At 38.2% G+C, this 16,880-nt stretch overlaps 1 protein-coding gene across 1 annotated transcript in view; it reads right to left on the reverse strand.

Moving 5' to 3' along the window:
* IDUA (alpha-L-iduronidase) overlaps positions 1–16,880 on the reverse strand; it is a 700,883-nt gene that overhangs the window by 321,561 nt on the left and 362,442 nt on the right. The window contains exon 8 of the mRNA XM_044061120.1: positions 1,129–1,345. Within this exon, the coding sequence (XP_043917055.1) occupies positions 1,129–1,345 (217 nt within the window). The remainder of the gene's footprint in view (positions 1–1,128; positions 1,346–16,880) is intronic.

A 16,880-nucleotide genomic window follows, 5' to 3' on the forward strand; every position in this document is an offset into this window, starting at 1 on the left:
ATATGAAACTTTGATGTGCTAAGGACCATCAGGGCTTCAGTGCATACATCATTAGAATAGTATCTAAGCTGTTAATATTTTGTCATTGATAAGTAGTGTTAGTTTAGGCTATTTAATCATGAACTACTGTAACCTGAGAGAGTACTTACAATATCAGCCTCCTGTGTAAGACTATTTGTAAGAGCTTTGTTTCCATAAGTGCCTATAAAATGGATGAAAACTCACATAAAGCTTCGTGTAATCAAACTGCTGATTTTATCTGTCTAAAAGTGTTAATGAGCCATCATTTCTTACAAACTACAGTTATAGTTCATAGGTTCGTAGCTGATTACTGGGCTAATGACCTCAGGGGGCCCTTTTAAGCCTTTCCATACTTCCCAAATGTATCTAACATGTTTTGATACTCCAGGGTTATTTTAAGCAGTATATGTAGGACTGAGCATGGGTGGTCAAGCAGTTACAGGCTGCCTCTGTCCAACAGAGACATAGGTGCCAAATCAGAAGCAAATTTCCAATTCCTCATCCACTGGTCAAAGTTACACTTGATTTGGTTTAGGGAACAGCCCTTTCACATGTTCCAAAGAAGGGGTGGTCTCTGAGATGCATATCTGTCCCTCCAGCATGTCTTCTCTACATTGCAGATGAGGTTTAGGTTCCTAGATTGAATAATTCTGATTCTGTTTGTTTATTGGACATACGACAGGTCCATTATAATGGGATCAGAGGATGCTTTGTAGGCTCAGCAGATGGTAGGAGACATAGCACAGTGATAGGGCTTTGAGGAGTTCTGTGTAGGAAATGTTGATTATGCCTTGCATTGTTTTTGTGAGTAACCTCTGTGGAAGCTCCAGCTGTTGCATATTACTGTTCAGGTACATACCAAAAGGGGAGATTGTGCTCTATTACTGGTAAGTACAGTGAAACAATGACATCCTTAGAGTTATATGACATACCCTTGCTTATAAGTTTCCCAACATGCTGACATGAACAATATGCTGACAACGGCATACCAAATGCAGATCACTGTATGACTTGATGATAACAACTTACATTACTTTACGTGAGTCAGTCAGGGGTAGGTATAAAAATATATATACATATATAACATTCAGAAAGATAGAGACTTACCCAATAAAGCAAGAAGGCCCATCACAGTGAGAACAGGTTTTCTCACCATCTGTACATGAGGGGGGTTGGTATTGTTCATCTGAAAACGTGCAGTAAGTGTTCGCTGTGTGAAGTAGTGCGGATAATAATTCATAAAAGCATTGTCATTGCTCAGAAGTTTGTAGTTGATGGTATTGTTAGGATTGGAAATTAGAAGATTCTGATGTTGTGCAATTACCTGAAAACAAACAGGATTACCAGTTATACTTTTTGCTTTAACATATATAAAATACACTGTGAATAAGCAAAACAGGACAAAATCACACAGTTTAGTCCACCAAAGGCTTCAAAAGTTTTTTTATTTTACATGGTATCCAAACAGCTGCATTTTCACTAAACATCTGTACAGACAGCATGATTCTTGGAATATGTACTTCAAGATACACAGGATTCAAAAGTATAACTGTCTAACTGCAGAACAAGTTCATGAATTATGTATATACAGAAAAACTTTGCGTTAATAATTAACTGACAGTTTAACCATTTTTTTAAAGTCTGATACTATCACTTGTTCTACCAGACATAGCTAAGTTCACATCCAAGTGTGTAACCTAAGTCTTTCACCTTTGCTAAATAAATCAAGACAGAATTTCTGTTTATACACAATAGTAAAAATATACATCTTGTATTCTGCTACTAAATATATGAAGAACTTGACAGCTGACTGCTTTCAGAAAATTATAACTCACAGCTTATTCAGCTACACAGTACATGTGAAAACTTGCTAAAAAAGCATGACTGTATTTCTGAACTTCCTTCTTGTTTTTAGGGTAAGTGACTCAGTTAATCCAGAGTCCCATTCATGAGTATGACACAGAAACCAGTATCCATTTTTCATGGTAAAAATTAGATGATTCAGCATGCTGTAAAGTGCTGTCCTGCACTGGGTCTGTTACAAACAACACACTCAGGTTACACAAGTGGCAAAAAAGAATGAAGCTTTCAAGCTGCATCGAAATTACAGATGACAGCTACATAGTGTCATAAATTTGTTTAAACATTACAGTCCAAGCTCTCCATTTCCTCTGTCCCTCAGGAAAGTAACTGCTATTATAACTTCTACCACGTGCCACCTTGCCTACCACATACGCCTGTCTGTGCTCCTTGCAGTGTCTGTATTTACCTATTACTAAATGGTACCAGAAATGCATAACTTAGCCAGCATATAAGGGTAACACTAGTTGCTTACATCACTGGTGAATACCTACAAATATTACACTTACTGTGTAGTTTCCCCATACTGGTTTGTTTACTTGTTTTCTCATTCACAGCCACTACTGTGTCCTTCTCATGCTACAATCTTACTCCAGCATTAAATCTCCCAAATATTTTATTTGCTCCCAGATACATCATATCACATTGTTACACTTTGTTCACTACTTTATCATATTACTTTAAATTTAAACAATCCTCTTAATTCCTTCCTTTATTACCTCCTAGTTCAGAACTTTCGACAAACACGACAACTACTCCTTTTGGCATGAAACTTTTGGCAAGATCCTTGTGGCATCCATGAGTTAATTTCACTCTACACTGGAAAAGTGCATGCCATCTTTCTCTGAGACTCTTTTACTCATACTAATGTAATTTCTTAAGCCTAGATTGCTCGGGTTTTTATATAGCTAACTTACTTGCAGACAGATTCATTGCTGACTTTACCCCCGAAATAATCATTCAAAATTCTCAAATTCCTGGCAAAGATAATCATGGAGCAGGTCCTTATTGTACTATCAAAAAACAAAAACACCTCTTCCATAGGCCAGACAATTTACCTGTACAACTAATAAATGGCACCAAGTATAGTTTCACTGAACATCTCCTGCACAATTAACTTAAGCCTAACCAGAGAGTACCTTCTTGAGGTATGGAAAACAGCTGTTATAATGCCCCTTCACAACGGTGGCTGTACCACAGAACCAGGAACTACAGATTCATCAACTTAACTAGCCTAATTTAGAAAGCCGTGGAATACATTATATCTGATTTCATAAACTACAATATTCAAAACCTCATACAACTGAATTAACAACAATTTGTTTTTGTCAAAGGTAGGATGTGTCTATTTAATTTAGTAAATTTGTATGAAAAGGTCATAGAGGCACTGGATACAGGTCATTAAGTCTACACATTATACCTGGATCTTTGACACCTTACCTTACTGTGGCATTGTAAATAACCTATAAGACCTCAAAGTAGCTCCTCATACTAGATGGATTGCAAAGTGGCAGAGAGACTCCATATAATTATATATAATTCATAAAGAAAGCAGCTAAAAGAGGAGCCCATGCCTCAGTTCTGGGACTGTTACATTTTGTTGTGTATTCTTCTGACCTCTACAATTTAAAGCCAGGTCTATAGCTAATCAGATTTGTTACTGACTCTAATGGCTGCAAACTGGGCATTATCTTTCATTCCCTTACAGAAGTAAAAATCAATACAGTAAGAGCTAACCTTACAAAAAGAATGGTGTAGAGAAAAAAAGAGCTTAAACTGAAATCACAAATGCAGTATTGTCATATCTGGTAATCACTAGTACCTTCAAATTGACATGGCAGTCAGGGACCTTGACACCTGGGTCAAAAAAACCTCTCCTTTGACCACCATACAGCAACAGTAGTTAAGAAATCATTCTACGTAGCTCAACTAATTTTTTAAAGGCATCTCATTCTGGGTCAAGTTTTTATCATTCTGTACTCAGCCCTAATTAATCCAATGCCCCTTTGAGCATTACATGAACTTAACTAGACAGATTACTAGTCTCAAAGCCTTTAGCTAACACAACAGACTTGATGCCTTATCTGTATACTCTGTCTCTTATAAACACCAATGAGAAGATGTACATCTTGAATTACTGCATCTATTGTAGCTCTGTAAGACACACATCTCAGCAAACACTCTAACTAATGAGTTAAACCTCCATCAACACATAAATAAAACAAGTTGGCCTGACACACTTGTAACTCAACAGATAACCATCTCTGGAATAAATTGCCTTAACATGTTAAACAGAATGACAGCTTCATGTACTTCAAGAAGAACCTGAGTAATTGGATGGGTATGTCTTGAGAGCAAGTGCAAAGCACAAGTGGTCTCAAATTACTTGCTTTTTAACACCTTTGAACCTATAAACACATAATTATTTTACCCATTTATCATTTCCCTCGCTATATTTAATCTTCCTTTATCTCCTCTAATCATTTTAACATAAAATATACAGTATTAACCCACCCTTTTCTTCATATAAGCAAATAATTATGAAAACAGCTCAACTTTCTGTAAATCCTACAAGTTTTATAGCATGACTCCCTACATTAAAACCCTTTCCCATAATTACAGATAACTCTCAAAAAGTCTCAACATTAAAAAAAAACCTTCTCATTGTTCTTGTCCACACATAAAGTAAAATATATGGTTAACCAATACAGACTGCATAGAGGAAGTGTCATGGGGACCTATGTAGTGCCAACCAGCACAGATACGCAACCCCAACTCACTAAGGTAAAGGAGTTCCAAGGAAAAAAAAATAACCCTTTCCACTCCCAGCAGTTTCAAATATCTAGACGATTTGCTTTAAGTTGTTGTAATTCAGACAAACCACTTTCTACCACAGTCTCCATTACTGGTATTCCTTTTTTTTATTACATTACCTTGGAGAAAAGGGAATATTCTGAGAAATGGCAATCTGGGATTTAGCATATGAAAGTCTTGATTTTCAGCCATCTGGTCTTGACATCATGGGACTCAGAGATTTTAAATGATTACCAGTGCACTGTCGATGTATAAGAAGATCACAACATATTAAAAAATTAAGCTGTCAACTCTTTTCACTATACTCCGTACTTAAGTTTTAATTAAGGGCACTGCTCCACCATACAGTGATTATATGCATCTTATTTATATTTATTAGTTGTGTGCAGCATGTGCCTGTCTTCCATTTACTCCACACTTCTTCCCTTGCTATTTTTTCCATCCATTTTCTTTGCAAACACCATACCACTAAGTTATAATATCGTATTTCAAAGACAAACTTTGCAGTTTTAGTTACAGTCTGCTAACTTTTCCTTGTCTCATTAATTAAGCCTTTTCACTTACTCTTTAATAATGACAGCAACCATATAGGTTATGAATCCACCCTCCCTCATCTGTGCAATTTGGCTACACCTTGTAAATTATTTCAGGAAAAAAGGTTTTCTCACAAAAGGAGAGCAGTTCAGTCTGCCACCAATTCAGGATGAATTTTGTTAGACACAACATTTTTATGTTACAGAAAATGCTGAAAAATCACAATGGACAATGTTTAAATGATGTTAGGTTCATAGGGTGGTACTGGGCTATCGGCCCTAGGGCCTATACCAGCCTAGCCATAACAATTCCCTGGATATTTCTTCCCACAATATTTACTTCCCTGGACCCTTGTCTAGCAGGGTGACTGATGTGATCCTCTGGGTGAATTTCCTATCTCCCATCCAATCGTCAAGGTTCCTTTTGAAGAGGGCCAAGGAGGTGCTCTGCTTGACATGTATGGGCAGTCTATTCCAGAGCATGGGAAGTCTCTGGGTCAGGAACCTATCCCTTCAGCATGTTTTGTTCATTATGATGACAAGGTTTAGATCCCTGGAGCGTGTGGCTCTGAGGGATTGGGATTTCTTTAAGTGGAGCATGTCCAACAGCTCAGAGTTTGACATGGCCTTGTATGTTAAGCAGAGATTGCCTCTGAGTAGATGATATGCCACAGAGTATAGCTGGAGTTTTTTTAGATGGTCAGTGTAGGGCATCTGCTTTAGGCCTGTGATTCATTTAGTGAGCTATTTCTGTGGCCTTTCCAGCTGTCGCAGATGTCTTGTGAGGTACATACCAAATGGGCATTGTACTCTATAATGGGTCTAACGAGGGATGAGTACAGTGGGACAATGGCCTCCTTTTTTTCTGGATGAAAAGCCCTTAGTGATGAGGTGTGCCACACAGAAGGATTTCCTGACTGTTGTGGCAATGTGGATATCGAAGGTGAGACCACTGTCCACCTGTGTCCCTAAGTCTCTCATCACACTTTCAGTGTTTAGTGTATTGCCACCTATGTGGTAATTTATGGGTACATGTTTTATCTCAAAGGGGATAACTATATATTTCTTGGCATTAAGCTTGAGCCCATGGCTCTGGCACCAAGCATCTGTTTCTGTAAGGCCCTTTTGTAGAATATCCACATAATTTGGGGATTCAATAATGGCCTGCACATCAGATCTGTACTTTAGAGAAGATTTGTAGATTGTATTCCCTTATACTTCTTGCTAAAAGAAGAAAATTTTGCGGTAATCCCTTGAGCAGTGCATTCAAATTGCCTAATGGCTACAACTATGTCAAATGGCAATTGCTGAGGACATACCCAAATACACATGCTATATCTTCTCTAGAGTTAAGTATGTTCTGCAAAAATATCTGCAGCCTGGTATTCCTAACCATAGGTTCATAGCTTCATACTAGGCTATCTGCCCTAGGGCATTTATAAGCCTAGCCAGAGTGTGTTTGGCTTTCGCCACCCATTTTAAATTAATTTTGCTATGCCCTTTTTCGAGGTTAGTGTACTGTGCCTCTGTCTAACAGTGACACAGAAGTGATACCCGAGGTAAACCTACGATCTCCCATCCACTCATCAAGATTCCTCTTGAAGAGAGTCAATGAGTGAAGGGAGCTTCTGGGTTATGAATCTGTCCCTCCAGCATGTCTTATTTGTTTCAGTGCTGAGGTTCAAGTCTCTCGAGCGCGTAGCTCGATGGGATTTGGATTTTCTGAGGTGCAGCATGTCCATTAATCCCGGGTTGGACATGGCTTTATACGTCAGGCACAGATCGCCTCTGAGCAGGCGGTATGCCACTGAGTAGAGCTGGAGTTTCTTTAACCGGGCAGCATATGGCATCTGTTTGAGCCCTTTGATCCTCTTGGTGAGGTACTTTAGGGGTCTTTCCAGTTGCTGCAGGTGTCTGGTAAGGTACATCCCAAAAGGGGCATTGTACTCAATTATGGGCCTGATGAGGGATGAGTAAAGAGGCACGATGACCTCCCTGATCTAGATGTGAATCCCTTCATGATTAGGTGGGCTATATAAAATGTTTTTCTAACCACTTTGGCCACGTGGTTGTCAAATGAGAGAGTGCTATCAACTTGGGTCCCCAGGTCCCTAATTACTTCTTCCATGCTTAATGGATTACCACCTATGTGGTAATTTGTGGGCACTTTGTTTTTGCCAAAGGGGATGACTATACATTTTTTGGCGTTTAGCTTGAGGCCATGGCTCTGGCATCAGTTGTCTGTTTCTATGAGGCCCTTTTGTAGGATGCTTGTGCCGGCTGGAGAGTTGATTATGGCACCTAGTTTGCAGTCATCTGCGAACTTGGTCAGCCACAGTCCTTCCGTGTTGGCCTGTACCTCCGAGAAATATATACCGAACAAGAGAGGTCCCAGGACTGAGCCTTGTGGGACGCCACTTGTAACTGGTTTGGAGTCTGACATGGCTCCAGCGATTCTAACATTGTGGGTTCTGTCCTTGAGCCAGTTTGCAACCCATCTAGTGACATAGGGGTTTATATTTAAGCTAGTGAGCTTATCAATAATGCCCGAGTGGGGTATTGTATCGAAGGCTTTTGCGAGGTCCAGGTAGGCTGTGTGGACCACCTTCCCCTCGTCAATGGCCTTGGTGACTGTTTCAAAGAAATCGACCAGGTTTAAGAGGCAGGATCTGCCCTTAACAAAGCCAAACTGGGTAGGATCCAGTGTCTGTAGGTCCCCAATATCTTTATTTATGAGGTCCATGATGATCCTTTCCATAGCTTTGCAGACCAAGCTAGTCAGGCTTATGGGGCGATAGTTTCCAGGATCCGTTGAGGCACCACCTTTGTGGAGAGGGACCACTGTTGCTGTACGCCACTCTTTGGGTACATATCCTGTAGTAAGGCTGAGATTGAACAGTAGTTTTATGTTTGGGTTTAGCTCTTCTTGGAGTTCATGTAGGACGCAGCCCGGGACACCGTCTGGTCCCACTGATGCTGTGTTTTTTGCTTTGGAGAGGGCAGCTCTTACCTGAGCATCTGAGATGTCAGGGGGGCAGCACTCTGCTGGGTTAGATATTTGCCCTTTTGGTGGGGAGGGAGGGAGAAGTTTGCGCTGAACCTGTCAGCTAGGATGTTGGCAATGTCTGTGGGTTCGGTGTATTTTTTGTCATACAACCAGTTTGACATATCACAATAAAAATCACATGTTTTGCAAATTTAAGCAGAAACGTTGTTTCTTTGATGTGCTTTGCACTGTCTCATTCTATTTTCACTGAAGAGTAAATAAAAAGAAAAGCTTACATGGGTGTGGACAAGAATTAGTTTTCCTTCTGTGCTTAAATTGTTAGGCTTGAACTGAAGATGGTCATCTGACTCTGTTTTAAACCAGACTTCTTTGTTTTTTAAGACTACTACTTAAAATAAAATCAGAACAGATCTGTTTATTTTACTTATTTATTTATCCTTTGTTGACAAGATTAATCCCACTTAGCTAGTGGACTCTTTTCATGAGATACCCAAGATGGTATTTATACTACTAAAGAAAATTTGCCAGGGCATCAGGGAACTGCCCTTACTCTTTTCAGTAGATGTCATGGGATTATTTACACCCACCTGAGCTGCCAACAAGTCAAGCAGATGGTTCTTCAGTTTGAAATCTTATCCAAAGGATGACACACTCAAGAGTGCTACACTGCAGTGTGAACAATACCTGGTGTGGGAATAGAACCTGCAGCCTTCTGCACAAAAGACAAGAGTGTAACTTGGTGAACCACTGACACTGTTAAAATTAAAAATGTTCAAAAGCAACTTTGGCTACAGAAATATAATTTATTTATAATGCAGAAATAATCCATGTTAGGATATGAAATAGGCTGAGACATATTTAGTCCTACTGTCCTTTGGGGGTCTATGTTAGAATGTTGACAAGCCAGAACATTTGTAACATTGCGCTCAGAAGAGCAAAATGGCACAAGAGCAAAACGAGACTGAAAAGATTATATAGTGCAAGTGGATGAATGTGTGAGATCATGGTACAGCTGAGATTGGGGTTTTGCCTGTTCTGAGCTGTAGTGCAATCTAAGAGTTGGTATATATAATTAACAAGGGGTGTGGGCATGCAGGGGGGCAATGCGTGTGTGCAATCTTTTCAGTCACAATGTTACTGTGCTTCGATATTGTACTGTTTTGCTCTTCTGTGCTAAATTTTATGAACTCGACATTCTGGGTTGTCAATGTTCTATCATAAACCTGTTCTTTTGTTATAAGGGTGCAGATGAAATTGGGTGCACAGCAGGTAGGAGTTTGTCCTAACACACTTGTATCCAAGACATGGACCACTAATTATGATGCAGTGATTTATTGGGGAAAAAATTATATGTGTTTTTGTAACTTTTTGTAGTAGTATCTATTCTCACAAAGTAGTGTGGAACTTTAGCACTAGTGCAAGCAGAATACAAGTACTATAGAAAACTGAACAACTTTGTTAACTAGCAGAGATGGATCTTAAAACACTATACAAAGGCAAGGAATGGAAGTAAATTACTGCAGTACAATAGGCAATTACAGTTCTGCTAAAAAAAAGTGTGAAGATGGCAATTCATGGAATGACAAGCATACGACAGTGAAATCTGATTTTAATATCCCAGTAGCTGTTTTGCATTACTGTACTAGAAATATAAATAGATGAATACTGGTTTACAGACAAACAAAACGAAAACTACACCAGCAGCTAAGATTAACGGATCCCACAGTACAAAAATAGCAGTGCTAAATATGTGTTTATGTATATTTTATGTTTATATAGTAGCTTAGGCTGTATAGCCTACAATTATGCATTAGCAATGTTAGTTTGTTTTTTTAATAGAAGTTTTGTAGATATATGTGTCTGAAATATTGTACAACTGTAGATTTTTACATGTATTTTGGTTAGTATGAATAATATGACTGAAATTGCACTTTGAATTAAAGCTAGCCTTTCAAAGCATATTTTCTATATAGATACTGCATCAAAGGAGTGGTCATATATGTTTTTTGATGTGCCTTCCCTTTAAAGAAGTGAGTCTGGGATGAAAATCATACCTGATTGGTGAAAAGCACTTCAAATGTCTTTACATAGGGCTGCTTTTGTTTGGTGTACTGTTTTGGTCTGAAGAAGTGAGGGTTATTCCCACGAAAGCGCTTACCTATTTATCCTATTTTATTTTATAATAAAAGTTTGAAAAAGTAATTTGTCCTGGCCATGTTTCGGATTAAGCACAATGTTCTACTGTTTTTATCACTGGTTACAGACTTGTTGATACATTTTCATACCATTTTAAAATCTTGATCAAAATATGTTTTGTTATGCTAACAGTAAAAGTAATACACCTTTTTTTACTTTAACAATCATACCTCAGTGTCAAATTTGTCAGTGTAAGGCATTTGTTTGAGGCCAGTAATCCTCTTTGTGAGGTACTTCTGTGGCCTTCCCAGCTGCTGCAGATGTCTTGTGAGGTACATTCCAAAAGGGGTGGTGTACTCTATAATGGGTCTAATGAGTGTCGAGTAGAGGGGAACAATGGCCTTTTTTCCTGGATAAGAACCCTTTTATGATGATGTGTGCCACGTAGAAGGACTTCTTGACTACTGTGGCGATGTGACTATCAAAGGAGAGACTACTGTCCACCTGTGTCCCAAGGTCTCTTATCACACATTCTGTGTTAAGTAGATTGCTGCATATGCGGTAGTTCGAGGGTACAGAGTTTTTACCAAAGGGGATGGCACTGCACTTTTTGGCATTGAGCTTGAGGCCATGGTTCTGACACCAGGCATCTGTCTCAGCGAGGCCCTTCTGTGGGATGTCCACATCACTTGGGGACTTGACAATGGCTCCTAGTTTGCAGTCATCTGTGAACTTCGTTAGCCAGAGGCCTTCTGTGTTAGCCTGTACTTCAGAGAAGTAGATATCAAACAGGAGAGGTCCCAGGACAGAACCCTGTGGTACTCCACTTGTCACTGCTTTGAGGTCAGATTTGGAGTCTGCAACTTTAACAGTGTGGGTTCTGTCAGTGAACCAGTTGGCAACCCATCTTGTGACATAGGGATTTATACCTAGTTTAGTGAATTTAGCTATAATTCCAGAATGGGGGATGGTGTCGAAAGCCTTGGCGAGGTCAAGATAGGCTGTGTGAACCACCTTACCCTCATCTACGGCTTTGGTGACTGCCTCAAAGAAGTCGATCAGGTTCAGGAGGCATGATCTGCCTTTCACAAACCCTTACTGGGTGGGATCCAGAGTTTGGAGGTTACCAATGTCTTTGTTTATGAGTTCCATGATGATACGTTCCATGGCCTTGCAGACCAGGCTTGTCAGGCTAATAGATCGATAGTTCCCGGGATCATTGTTGGCTCCCCCTTTGTGGAGTGGGATAACTGTTGCTGTGCACCATTCAGTGGGCACAAAACCTGATGTGAGGCTATTATTGAACATGGTGCTTAAGTGGGGAGCCAGTTCGTTCTGAAGTTCGTGTAAAACGCAGCTTGGGATGTTTGTCCGGTCCCATGGATGCTGTGTTTTTGGCTTTAGAGAGTGCATCTTTTACCTGAGTAGTTGTGATTACAGGGACTCTGCATTCTTCCTGTATAGATATGGGCCCTTTCGGGGGTGGGGGTAAAGTTAGCACTGAACCTATCTGCCAGGATGTTGGCAATATCAGTTGGTTCTGTAATTTTCGTGCTGTTGTGCTGTAACTCAGAGCAGATCTGTGTGTTGCCATTGAGATTCTTGACATATCTATAGAATCATGAGTGTCTTTTCCATCAAAGTCAACACTCACTTAACAAATTGCTGGTACATTGATTAGATCTTTTTTAACAAGGAAGACTTGTTAATAAAAGATGCAGAAGTTCTATGTATCATGTTGCATATCAGTGACAATTGACAACAGCTGAGAAACTGCAGGAACTGTAAGCCAGTATGAGAGATGACACATAAAAATCTAGCTGTTGCTTGGAGCCATCATTTCTGGATGGCTTAGTAGAGTAAAGCAGCTTCATCTGCTAATCAAAGTGTGCACTATATTCAGATATACATTTCCCTGCATGCAGTGTCTCTAACTCAAAGGTGATGGTCATTTTTTCATAACATGCTGCTCACTATACATGAATTGCATCTGGGAATGTCTAAATGCAGGAAGAGAGTCAGAGATACCATATATTGGTCTAAAATGGCAAATTGAGCAGGTGTTACAAGACTACTCTACAGCATGCAAAGAAACTAAAATTAAGAGGAGGAACTGAAAGAAATGAGATACTAACATTGACAAAGCTAAAAGTGAGAACTGAAGTGTTTCATAACAACCTCAGCTTCCTATTCTCTGATAATTACTGTAAATATCTGGAAAATATTCAATGGAAGGATACCACGCTACATTATTAATGTGCTCACATTAATAGATGCAAAGCATGAGATACCATTAAAGATGAAATGCAGTTCACATTCAGGAGGGTGACATTTTTTTTCCCCAAAAGCATGATAGTTTGCACATATTATGTAGAGTCCAAGGTAGATAATTGAGTGGGCAAGTTACTTATACAATTCAAACTGTAATGGATGTTCTAGAGAAATATGATACATCATGTCAAATGGAGTGTTGCTCGGCATTACAGGAGTACAGGATTACCATTCTTGATGACTGCCTTAATGGTGGTCCCTCTCGGCTGACTCTCATCCTTGACTGATGATTTATTTATTTATTTAAGTTTGATGACCGGGGAAATCCATTGGGCCAAGAAGTGCCTGTTTTCAGTGGAGGCCTAGGTAGAAAAGCTCCACAATAATTGCAAGTTACATTTCACATGTTACAAAAGGACATAGTTCATACAGCTAATTAAACATTTACAGATAAGCTCCATGATATTTGCAACTGGCTTGTCACAATGTTACAGAAATGAAAAGACATAATTCAATACAGAAATTTCAACATTTACATAAAGTAAATATTTTTGTTATAAACTCAATTGTAGGTTTAACATTTCAAAATATATTGCTATTAACCATTAGTAGGTTAGAAAATATTATGCATGGAGAGGGTAATAGTATATTTGAGATTGGAGAGTATAGTACTACAGATATTAGAGAGAAAATTAGTTTTTGGTAGGGGAGGGATTGTTTTGGGTGGGATGAAGTAATAGTAGAGGTAGCTGGATGAGTCAGTGCAAGGTGGAATGGGGGGGGGGGGTTAAGTTGGAGCATGGCAAGGGCATTCCCATTTGGAAGAAAGATGAGAGAGTAGTGAGATTTGAAATTTGTATGGTTAGGTAGGTAGCATAGTGATCAACAAACAGCAGGGGTAACTGAACAAGAAAAAAAGAGGAGTGTGCCAGTCTGCTAAACGTGATATATTAGACTAATCAAGAAACCGCTACCATATCAAGGTTGTACATAGTTTTTGTTAAAATTAATTTTCTTTGGATTTTTTCTGGCTGTAGTTTCATGATTCACTTGATATACTGAACTAGTAATTTTGTGGAATTTGTCTGCAACTGTATATGTGTATTATGTAGAAATAGAGGGGCTAATTTGTAGTAAAAGTATAGTGTCACATACTTGGTATGTCACGTAGTACACCTTGAAATGTTACAATAATATTTGATTAGTCATGTCACAAGAAGTGGTTCACCACAAAGAAACAGCTGTCTTTTGTTACCTTGGGCCTCTGTCTGATGTATTGACTATTAATGCCTCTTACATATCGAAAATGGGTGATGGTGCTAATGTGAAGCAGATAACATGAATATAGACATATAGTAAAACTTTCACAAACCATACAACATGATTTATGAGAGGTAGTGTTTTAGATTAACTTGAAGCCAATAGGAATCTTGTCTAGTACATATTTCTGAATAAGGTAGTGCTGGAAATGTGTTAGTGAGTATTTAAATGTTATTACAGAGTTATTTTGAAGCATACTTGTGAACCTTTCAACAGAGCAACAACATTCTAATTGAATGCTGAAACTCCAAATCAAATTCACTGAAACAAGTTTCAGCAATGTTGCAGTTTTCTCCCTTATCCTTTCTCCACTGTTGTGATGCCTCAGTGTAGGTATATACAAGTTTGAGAGTTGCGGGATGTTTACCCCTAATGAGGGTGCAGGTGTTTTTACCCACCTGCAAAAAAAAATAAAATATTTGCTGCAAGATTCACTGAAAGTAGTTTCAGTGTATTGGTTTTACTTTCAGTGTACTGGTTTTAGGCTTTTTGCCTTTGTTGGGAATGCTGTTGATCTGTTGTCTTGAATCCTTATTACCTGAGTATCAGGTGACATTACATTACTGGTGGTAACGTATTAAAAATACAGCTTTGACACTAGTATTTTGAAATTCAGGATTGTAAGCTTTCAGTATAATGAGATTCAGTCAAATGAGTATTCAGTATTTTGAAAATTAGGCATTGTGGTCTCAAGTCAAGATGAAATTCAGTATTTTGAGATTCAGTCATGTGAAGTGGACCCATGTGCATATGTGTGCTTATATATATATATATATATATATATATATATACACACACACACACACACATATATATGTATATATATATATATATATATATATATATATATATATATATATATATATATATATATATTCATTTCCCATACCATTACATTTTCCTTTGGATAATACAGCAAAGTTTCTAACAGCTTTTAAAACCCGCAGAGACAATTTGTTTCTGTCTGCTGTTTGGCAGCACTGTTTGAAGAATTATGATTGGATGTCAGCAATCATAACCATTTGTATGTGTTTGACAATGGATGACAAGATTCACCTCTTGAGCTTCACTGTTAAGGTGAATTTCTTGGTAAAAAAAAACAAAAAAAGCAATGAACAGTGTCTGAAGACGTACAGGCATTGACCTGTACGAAAGCGCTAACTTTACTTTATTAAACTACTGAATTTGATTTTTGTCGGAGTGTCCTCTGTTCATTGCTTTTTTTTTACCAGTTTGTTTTTATTTTTATTTGGTTAAAAGGTGAATTTCTTGACGTCCATGTCTCAAACACATAATAAGTTGGTTAGGAGACCAGATCACAATCCTATGTGTAATAATATTAATAATAATAATAATAATAACATAAAATGTGCATGCATGCATACATACAGGATTTCAATATTATGTTTCATTCCACAAACCTTGTATGAATAGGTAGAGGGAATGATATTATTTATGTTGTATATTTTTATATGATTTGTACAACTATTTATTTTTGCAGGTAAAGACTGATGCAGTATTCTGACTGCTATATATTGTAATGGTTGTTTGGTGCTTATTTTTACAATGTCTACTGTGTGGTGCTATGAATTTTTATATGTGGTGTACTACTGTTCTATATATTTTGTTTGTGCATTGGGGAAAACTTTCTCCAGGATTCCGTGCAAATTATTTCCCACAAAGGTTATTGAAGTTATAATACAAGAAGTGATAATAAAAGGTATATATGTGTAAGTTGTGTAGGTAATCAAGTGTTATCAGTGACAGACACAAGCTTCCCTCTTGCGGAAATAGTCTTGAACTAGTAGTGTGAGTATCAGGTCCAGTAGCATTCATGAAAGCAATGGAAAAGATGGTACGGTGGGTTCGGAGGCACTTAGTTTGAGGGATGAAAATGAAACTGTCTAGGAAAGTGAACAGATGTCATAAATCGAATTTCATTTCCAGGTATGCTGATGCAGTAATCTATGCAGTATTTGTCTCAAAGATGTCATAATTTATGTAAAAGCAACAAGCATGGAAAATGGAGCCCACTGTGTATGTGCGTGTGTTTATGTTTGTGTTTTTGGGTGATAGTGTTAGTAAAGCTGGTAGGTAATGCAAGAATTTTTTAAGGGTTGCGACATGTTGGCAACAGCTTCTCTGAACTTTCTGAATCATGTATGGTTTGGTTCTTTTCAAATGAAGTTTTTCTGCTCTGAACATGTAGGTACTCCAAAGATTGGGTACGTACGTATTAATCGCATCCAGATTTTCGGGGATGCGGTAATACGCTTGTTGGCTCAAAAAACGGATTGTAGGAATAAAATAAGGTTGAATGTGATGTTTTCTGTTTGGAACAACCTTGTTTGTCCTAAATTCATAACCTAAATGTAAGTGGAAATGTGAATCTTGTTTTGCGTATTTCAACACTGGTTGCACTGCCGTCGTTCTGAAAATGAATCAAGGACACCTGGGAAATGTTTCTTTATACTGCTGGCGTACTGCGAGTAGGAGTATTACAACACTGACTGTACATTTGTACGAGAATAACACATGGAGCAGCACATTTTTTGGGATAATAAGCTTTCATTTAAAAAAAAAATATGCAAAATAATATAAGTAAAATGGAATAACAGATTAAACAATTAAAAAGAGGTAAGCGTCTTGTACGATGGCGGCCAAACTGAATTTGACATGTGGTGTTAGGGTGTAGTATGATAAATATGCATGTAGTATTTGATAGCACCGGATTAAATTTTTTTGGGATACTAGTTAGTCTTGCGATGTTTTATGGATGTTTTGTATAGCATTTGACAGCAGCGGATTTATTTTTTTGGAGAGTAGTTACTCTTACAATGTTTTCTGGAGGTTTGGGATAGCATACTTGTGGATGTCTTCCGGCAGCATATTTGTCGATGTATTATGGATGATTTAGG

Source organism: Protopterus annectens, chromosome 2.part0, assembly GCF_019279795.1.
Source record: "Protopterus annectens isolate FY-2018-M chromosome 2.part0, PAN1.0, whole genome shotgun sequence".
NCBI lineage: Eukaryota > Metazoa > Chordata > Ceratodontiformes > Protopteridae > Protopterus > Protopterus annectens.